General features: G+C 37.0%; 1 protein-coding gene across 1 annotated transcript in view; it reads right to left on the reverse strand.

Annotated features, from left to right (window-relative positions):
- The window catches only part of LOC104073035 (splicing factor, arginine/serine-rich 15-like), a 10,425-nt gene extending 1,115 nt beyond the window's left edge, over window positions 1-9,310 (reverse strand). Inside the window, 5 exon segments of the mRNA XM_009572682.1 lie at window positions 1-115; window positions 7,991-8,179; window positions 8,278-8,358; window positions 8,491-8,653; window positions 9,305-9,310. The exon segment at window positions 1-115 is cut by the window's left edge and continues 19 nt beyond it. Of these exon segments, the coding sequence (XP_009570977.1) occupies window positions 1-115; window positions 7,991-8,179; window positions 8,278-8,358; window positions 8,491-8,653; window positions 9,305-9,310 (554 nt within the window).
- Window positions 9,311-9,525: the final 215 nt, after the last annotated feature.

Here is a 9,525-nt window from a genome sequence, read left to right on the forward strand (position 1 = left end):
ATTCCTGGCGGTCGCTGGAGTGGTATCAAACCGGGCCGGGCACCCAAGAGGCCAGTGGATGGAGTCTGCAACCCAACAACAGGGGCTGGCGGGGGTGGCGCAACTCCTTGAGTTCCTGAAACAAACACACACACACAAGCAAAGTAAAATCAGAGGCTGGCAGGAGTGGAAAAAAAAAGCATTTTCGTAATTTCAAAAACATTCTGACATTATCTCACGAAACGAGTAACATCGAAATTGGGCGGGAGGGCAGGGGGGGAAGACAGCAGCCTGCAAAGCTTCCTGTGCTGGTTTACATAAAGAGAGCATCATCTTTTAAGAGAAGTTCGTGTCGTGCTAGAAGTAATTCATATTGCAGTGGTAGTAACTAACCACTTATCCTAAAGGCTTCCTTTCGTGAAGAAGCCGTTGCCATTTTGCAGGTCAGAGCTCTTCCTCATCTCCAGCTCAGTGTCTTGCTTTGTCAACTGACTGCTGACGAAACACCCTCCTTGATAGGTTATGCTTCCCAGGCTTCTATTTAAAGACATCTCACCTCCTTTAGTTAGCTTTAAAACATTTCTCCTCCATTACAAACATCAGCGAAACCTATCTGGCTAAAATGCTTGAGGTTTGAACTGGTCATCAACAAGGTTTTCAACGTGCAGAAGAGGCAGCAGATACAGTAAGCGGTGAAGGGAGAGGTAAGGTCAGAACAGGGCTGGAGTGGGAGCAGGAAATCACAGAGTTCAATTTCCCGTTCCAGAGAAAAGGGATACAACAAAGTTTAATTTCAGTAGAATAAACCTTGCAATGTAAACTACAAGGAAATGCAACAGGTAATTTTTGGATTTTTTTTTTAAAGACAACTTTCCATCCTTTATAGCACATATCCAACACCAACTATTTTCCACTTTTATTCCTGGACTCTTGTTTTTAGCATGGTCTTCGTAAGAGGAAAAAAAATTAACTCTCAAAACATACTGTTTGAGAAAGCTCAGCCCAAAGCCTGTTGATATCAACAAGAGCCAAAATGAACGAGGATTACCACGCTCTAGATGAGGACTTCATACCAATAAGCATGTGCCAGCTTATCTCGCGTACCTCCTTTTGTTTGAGCTAGTAACACTATTGTCTCATGTTCTCTGTAGCCTTTACACTGGATCTGTCTGCTCTTTCTGCTTACTAGCAGTTATTTACCTGAAAATAAGCTCCGTATCTGAGGAAGCATGTGTTGTTTTTTAAACCCCCAAACTGAAATTTAAAGGAATCAACAGTTGCCAACAGAACAAGCACAAATCTCTCCTAATCCATCTTGCATTCCTTTATGAATCTGTTGAGACTATAAATAATGTTTTATTTCCACATATATTAATAAAAATGAAGATTAAGAATGCAGGTTACGTAAAATTTTGTAACTCCTGCCCTGGGTAAAACTAGAATGTGAAATAGCTATGTAAATTAATACTAGAACTAAATACCTGGCAGTATCATCAGTGAAAACTGCACTTTGATTTCAGCTTAATGAGCACAGTGGAGCAGACATCCCAAATAACCTTCCATTCAGCTATTGTAGCTTCCCGCTTCCTCCATCTGATTTATTTAGTATTTCTATCCCAAATATGCCTGAGCCTTCTGAAGAACATACATGTTGCCCTTTCACCACACCACTTCTTATGCTTAAGAATATCTCTAACACAAACCTTTTTATCTGAGTGCTCTTTATATTCATATTACAAGGAAATTACATTTTGCCGATCAGGAGAACTTGGGTAACAAAGATGTGAATATTCTTCCAGTCCATGGTATCACCTTACCTTCCCCTCCAAGCAGTCACTTTTAAGACATGGCTTGATAGGTCACACTCTTTGAAAGAAATGTTCCAACAGCAACAGCACATTTTTTCTATTTCTTTTTCCTTTTTAACTTTAAAATGCACGGCCCTCCCCCTCCTCCTGTTCATAACCAGGGCTGTAAGTCACCTAGTTTAAACTCCTCCCGTGACTTAGTACTACAGATCTGACGAGACAGACATACGGCTAATGACGTCTTCCAAGAATGCCATTTTGCTGAATTCTGAGGTGTGGGGATATTTTTGTTGATAAGTCAATTCTTCCACAGAAGATTAAAAATAAGGCAGAAAAGAATAACAGATCTAATGAGCTGAAGAGGATAAGCATATGCTTCTGCTCTGTAGCAGCAGAGTAGATGTGGGTTACAACAGCATGAACAGGAGGCAAGTGTGAAAAGTTTTTTTTCATTTAACAAGTACGAGTAATTTAATTTCTCAACCTTATTTCTACACAAAATGCAGCACAGAAGCAGCAGAATGGTATCTGAAACCCTTTCTCTTTCAATCTGGACTGCATCAGCAGGGTAGCTGAACACATTTTAAATCAGCCCACTCAAATATTGAGGCTGAAGTACACTGTAGAAAGATCTATTAGAGTTTCCTCGCTGTGCTGACAAATCAGGCACCAATTAAAAATTTACTCTCAAAGAGCCGTCCAGAAACACATCCAAGTTTACTGAAAATGCTCAGTAAAATTAGTGGTACAGATTGCACGTGCAATGTCTAGGGAAATTTAAAGCCCTTTGTTGCCTTATATAGGGAAAATCTAAATAGTACCAGAGCTCCTAGAGAAACAACAAAGTGATTTAATGACCATCTCATACCTGTGCAGACAAGTGACGGAATTTATCTACCCCAGCCTGTATTTTATTCATTTGTTCATAACTGCAAGCCTTTTTGTAGTAGCTAACCTTGTCTCCTTGCTTATGGGTATGAAATACAACCATCCCTTTCACCAGCTGCTTATTCTGCATAACTTGGCTAAGACACGGCTTTTATTACAACACATGGCTTTTAATACTGGAGATACAATCCTCAGACCTTACAGCTAACATGTTATTCTGTTCAAATGTGTAAAAATATAGAATTGCTTTCACAACTTATTTTTATTTGTAACTTTTACCAGTGAGAGGTCCTCAGAACTTGCGGAGAGTGTTTACTATGAAGAACGCAGATGCAAGTGTACTAGGAAAACCCATCGCCAACCAAGAGTGTTGTTTCAGAGGTGCAAAAACAATCACACAGTGTCAAAAGTTTCATAATTTCACTTTACTCATAAGACATAGCCCAAAATGCTATAGCTGTCTTGAAGAAGTGTCTTCTATCCAGAGAGGTCACAGGAGTCATCCTTACTGTTTTGATAAATTAGGTAAAAAGCCAGATTTCTGTGTCACTGTAATTCCATTTCTGATTATCTTCTCTTCTGGCTGGACAAATCCCATGTTCCCTTGTGATAATTATCAGTGTTACAAATGCTAACATAACTGAGAAGTGTAGCATCTGATTTTTTTTTTTAATTGAACTCTGCTCAATGAGTGATTACAGCATCTCTTATAATCTGTTAAATTACTTCTCAGCTGTGCTGTTATAAGAAAGCAAGTGGAGGAATGATGTTTTCTGATCTGACACAGCAATCCTCCTTCACATACACCTCCTTTGCAAATCTGATGGAAATATATATGAGAACAAGAAGTCAAAAGCTTACAATTCCAGCAGAACAGGCTAACGGTTTACACTTCGAGTTTGATGCTGATGTTCTGCAACATTTGGCATGTCACATTAATTCTCCTATCGTTCTCCAGTGGGGAATGCTGCATTTTAAAACTAAACCATTAAATACTACCAGGAAATTCTTGAAAGAGGGACAATGTTGTAAGTCTTGTGTCTTTTTCTGGAGTTTGATACAGAATCCTTTGGATTAGGCCAAGACTGTAAAGAAAAAAGCCTAAACTTAAGAGCCTAAATATCGATTCACAGCTTAAGTAACTTACAATAAATACCAACATTTTTCAGGGTAGTCAATGTCCATCACTGAAGCCAGTAGGAGCTTGCTCCTATTCATGTAAGATGCCTAAACAATGATGTAAGAGTCAAATTACGTTATGTGTACAGTGTTGGTTACTGGTATTAAGACTTCTAAAATTCCTGCTTTACAAAACAAACACTGAACTGATCAAGGGAATCGTCAAGGCAAAACTGAATTCCGTGAATGGTGCTTGAGAGTTCATGTTCCCTTACCTCTGAATTCTCATTCGGCAGTATTATGAAAACAACAGTCATATATATAATTAGCAAACATGAAGTGTTTGTTATGTTTTTAAAACAGGCTATCACAAGAAATTTGAAAATGTATTAGGTTTATCACTGTTCATACCCTGTGTTAATAAAAAGCTCATCCTTCCTGTGAAGGAAGTATCCACTTTATAATACAGTAATACTCTGATGAGCTCAGAGAATATTGTAGTCTGTCTTTTGTAATTTAATGCAGGTCACAAAAAGACCATGTAGTTACTTAAGAACAAACCAGCAAGGGAGGGAAGAATAATAATTCAGCATGCATTAACAGGAAATGAATAGCAAGTTTGATGAGAACTACAGTATAATTTATCTTCAATAATATGTAATAATCATTGTACGAGTTTTGGTAAAAAGAGCACTAGACCAGAACCTGCAAACTACAATATGGTGTATTTAATCAAGATAATAGATCACAAAATTTGAATATTCGAAACATAGTATCTGCAACAGCAGTTTATTACTGGTCCAAATTACAGCATTTGCTCAACACTAAGAACAAGTTGGCAAATCAAAAATGATTTAAAAGCCTATCACTTTCTGCAATATGCACACGTAAAAGGAGTCTAAAAATATCTGCTTTGCAGATCATTTAAAAAATTACATATGAGCACACACTCACAAAACCAGTTACAGTCTGGATAATCTTGTTCAAATTAAGAACAAGAAGCTATAACAGCAGCAAATATGATCAAGGATACAACTAAATCAAAACAACCTGAGGATGGTTTTTAGAAATAAGCACAAAAAATCAGACACAATGTCCACGAGGGATCACTCCTCTGAAGCACAAACATGTCTTTGTTGGAAGTGATGAAAGAATTACATTGGAGGAACGAATGAAATTAGTGGAGATGAAACAGAACGTAACTTACATTACTAAGAAAGCATATGAAATTCTTACAATAATCAATTCAGAATTACTTTGTAACATATCTTCCATATAAAAACTGAACAGATAGATAGATAAGCTTCATTTTGAAGTTACAAAAATTAGAAAAGAACTCCTGCGTTTGTACAGATTACATAAGGTGTTCTCAAGCAAGGTTAAGTTTAGATTTCTATGACAGTCTCTTCAGCGCAATCTTGATTCTTTGAATTCAGCCTGCTGAAGTAAGTTCTTCTATCCTGCCCAAATATCCGAAGAACATTTCTTCATTCTTCATGTTACACTACTCAAGCCCCTTCATCCCTATTTCCCCAAGCAGAGTCCTCACGACATACTTCATGATGCTGTCAAACAAATCTTTCTTCCACCTTCTTATCTCAGCTTGGAGAGCCACATCATGGGAATGTTTAACGAGCAGTTTGAGGACTTCGTGAGAAACCAGTCACACGATCAGTCATCTATTCAAATTGCTAAACCATATACTTGTGAACATGAGGTCCGTTAGTCTGAAGCATTTGATTTCCCTTGTCTGCACTTTCCCATGGCTAACTGAGGGTGATGCTGTACCTACTCATTTACTTTGTCCAGTTCATTTGCTCCTGACCTGTACAAGACTGTAGGTCAGACACTAAGGCTACTTTTAAATTGTCAAGCCTGCAAGTACTGCTGGACTCCAGGACCAGGATGCGTATGTAGATTGCATCTCATGTCCGCACACGTGGTGAAACCCTGGCACACTCCGTTTCCCATGCTTTGATTTCCCTAGAAGTGAAACCTGACACACAGAATGAAAAAGAAGGAATGACGATGCAGCCTGGCCAGCTCTTGAACTCAGAGGATGGGGAGGGCAAGACTTCAAGGGACACTTCTTTGCTATCTGTATCAGCATGAGTGGTGGAAAACATCACCTCTTTCATGTTTTTCTTCCAGCCTAAGGAGAGACCAGATCTGGACTCTCACATACAGAGCTAAGCTCAATTGGTAAGTGAATCAAAGTGGTTTTAAGATGACAGTTTCATTTGTGTTAACTTACTGAAAAGTTTTAGAAGCAAAGACAACTGATATTAATCTTCTATCTTTAATTATGTAAAATATTATAATCTGTTTCTTCTAGTTTTCTTGTATCTTACATCAGATTGTGAACAGTCCCCCTTACTCCGAAATGTCAGAATGGAAGGATTTTACGTAACTCCTTGATTATAAGTAACTTCTTCTTGAAATAAGACACTCATCAACATAAAATGCTATTACTTAAGTAAACACACAGATCTCTAAGCTGTTAGTTCAGGACTACTCGATAAGCTCACACATGCAATCTTATAAAAAGGAAAAACTCTCCTCTCCCCTTGTTGATGAGACTGAACGTTGAGAGAAGTCACTCTGACCACATGGACAAACTCTATCTGCCTCAACTATTCAGCAAACAAGTTAATAAAAACAAAGGCAAGTTCTTGATCTTCAGATTTATCAAATTCAGCTTCCTTGAATTTGTAAGAATTAAAAAAGCTACTGTCCAAGTAAGTAATGTGTGTATATAATTTACTTCACTCCAATCTTAATTTTGTAAAACCTTTTTCTTACGTGTGTAGCGATACAGCGAACTGCAGAGTAACTTAATACATTCCAAAGGCTTGGAACAAAAAGTTCAAGTTATGCCACACAAGACATAGTATCATGAAACTTCAAAAATCTGGTAATACTGTATTACAATTACAAAAAGTGTAACTTCATCATTAAGATGTGAATGTCTTAAACGTATAGTCTGATAATCCTTATCACTACAAAATTCTCTCAATCCATAGTGTCACCGCAGAATTTTTTTTAAGTTTTTCTTTTGCCAAGTGTCCAGATACTCTAAAACAATTAGCTGCTGGTTTTGCATATCTGCTTTGATAGCTTTTAAAATGTAGACTGATTTTCAGAGAGAATAGCTCTTAACTTTTTGAAAAATGCCTTTTAAAAGGGTCTTATTTCGAGTTTCCAACATGAAGGATCCAAAAATCACTAGTCACAGCTGGAAAATTTAGCCATCAAATCCAACAGAGCAGTAAGCTCTCAGGGAGACAAATCTTTGGGGTTTTTTTCAGTGTACACTGTAAAGTTCTGGGCAGAAGCACACTAAAACAAAATTATCTTTTTCATTCACTTGTTAGGCTCTCATTTAGAGGTCTGAAATCCCATAAATGTAATAATCTCATTAAAATTTGTAGGAAACAAGTCTCTTGAGTATATTCTTGACACTGACCCATAAAAGGCCATCCTAAAATAAATATTTAGCAGATCTCTGTAACATTAAACAGTATACACTCTCTTTAAAAATCTGACCAAGTTCATATCATATCGTGAAAAGTAATTCATGTAAGATATCCAAAGTTAGCTTGGTTTTGCTAGTCAAAATACCATTTTGCAATATTTAAATAAGGTAACATTGTTAAAAAGGTTTCAAAACCTGTAATACTGCAGGGCTGAATAAAAGCTTTTGGGTTTTTTTTATTTTATTAAAATAATTTATTCCATACATAAAAAGTATACCATATTTTCACAGATGTAAAAAATACACAAAAAAACCCCTGTTTCTCTGGAAGTTAATTTTATACATGTAATAGTTGAGTCTAAAACATAGTCCATATGTCATACAGATGTTTTGTTGCAAGTTAATTTTCTATATGGTATAAACCTCAATTTCTTAAAAGTAGACAGCATTTCATTCTGTCCTGAATTTGTAACTTAAACGTTTCGGCTTTTTTGTTTCTTCACAAAACAGATCTTCAATAGTAAGAAAAAAATTACTGCTCCTTCTGTGCAAAATCAAGCCTCTAAAAATTATTTAAAAGCCAACAGAAGGGCAGAAATTTCAACAAGTTCAGAAAAATCTGCTTTACTCTCCCATGAACTCTAAGTCAGTAGCAAAATCAAAATTGTATTTTAAATTCAGGGAAAAATAAACTGAAAAAGATATACAAAAATGAACTTACCAAGAAGTGGAATAGCTTGGGTGACAGGAGCAGGTACATTAGTAGGTGCTACAGGAGGTGGAACAGTCCCATATATTTTGGAACTATCGGTAGTTTCAGCACTCCCTCTGGATCCAGAAACCACTGTTGGGATGGGATTTCCTACAGATGAATCTTTTGTAGTGTCTTCACTCACACCAGTTGCTGTAGCTAAGAAACAATGCATTGACACATTAAAAAAAAGTCAGCTTTTCTGCTTGCACAACACCTTCCTTCTACTGCTGCTTGCCCAAGATTTAAACACTTACAATTTGGGATGTTTACTGCCGGAGTGTGAGGAACAGATACTGGAGGAGTTATAGGTGGTGGTGGTCCAGGAGGAAGAAAGCCTATAAAAAAGTGTATGTTAACACTGAGTATAACTTTACCAAAACATACTTGTGCAGTTTATATGGCAGATGCTTTTATTTGCTGTACGGTTAAAAAAAGGACTTAATATTCCTAAAAATATATAAATATACCTGGGGGTAAATGCATTGGGTTGAAACCAGGTCTTAAAAATGGAGGCGGCGGCGGTGGCGGCACTCCAGGAGCAAATCCAGGAGGTGGGATTCCTAAAGGTGCTGTGAAAGCAGGTGGTTGGAGTGCACCAACCACAGGAGGACCTGAGGGATGTGGTGGAACCTAAGAAAAAAGGAAGGGGAAAAATGTGTTACCTCAAGACTGAATGGATTATTTGTTGTTCAGCTGTGGACTGCTGTCTTCTGTGCTTTGTCCATCAAAACAAGAAAATTTAAGCTACCTTAAATTACTCTGCAACAAGGTGACTTACATAATTGATCTAATGTGCAGTCAACAACTCCTACAACTTAAAATATCAACATTGATCTTGTTTGCCTTTGTTCTTAAAGAAAAAATTATTCTCTGTGGTAAATTGATATTAATGCATGCTGGCAACTCATCTAAATATACCCTTTACACAGCAGCTAGAATTAATTTTACCATCCAGCATGATAGACTGTAATGCACACAACTTTGGAGTAATTAAAAACCTTTTCTTTTTTCTTTTTTGCTACCTGAGTTTGTATATTATATTAGAGTGACTACGGTTTCCCTATTCTTTTTTTTTTTTAATTGATTTATATCAAGCTCTGAATGAAAACGGATTTAAATTAAGTTGGTCCTTAGACTCATATTTGTGAGCTTACTCTAAAGACTACATTAAATGTGTGGGAATCAAAAGGAAAAAAGTCTGATCAAAATATGCTCTGCATTTAAAATTGACTTATTAAGGCAAAGGAGAGCTGTGTACTGAAGTGATCATAACTGACTCACCTCCATGACCATCAAAATTTCAGAACTACTACACCAAGACCCTTCATAACTCAGTTTTTATTTCTAGAGTAAAGAAGGAAAAGTCTTTACTGGTTTATTCTCAGAACTGAAAGAAGTGGCATTAAACCAAAGTAAGCAAAATATTCTCCTTAAACCTGGTGAAGATGCTAAAGCTGCAAAGCACCTGACACCACTTCAAACTTCTGTTTCAAGTTCTTTAC

The sequence above is a fragment of the Fulmarus glacialis genome, unplaced genomic scaffold (genome assembly GCF_000690835.1).
Source record: "Fulmarus glacialis isolate BGI_N327 unplaced genomic scaffold, ASM69083v1 scaffold33432, whole genome shotgun sequence".
NCBI classification, from domain to species: Eukaryota; Metazoa; Chordata; class Aves; order Procellariiformes; family Procellariidae; genus Fulmarus; species Fulmarus glacialis.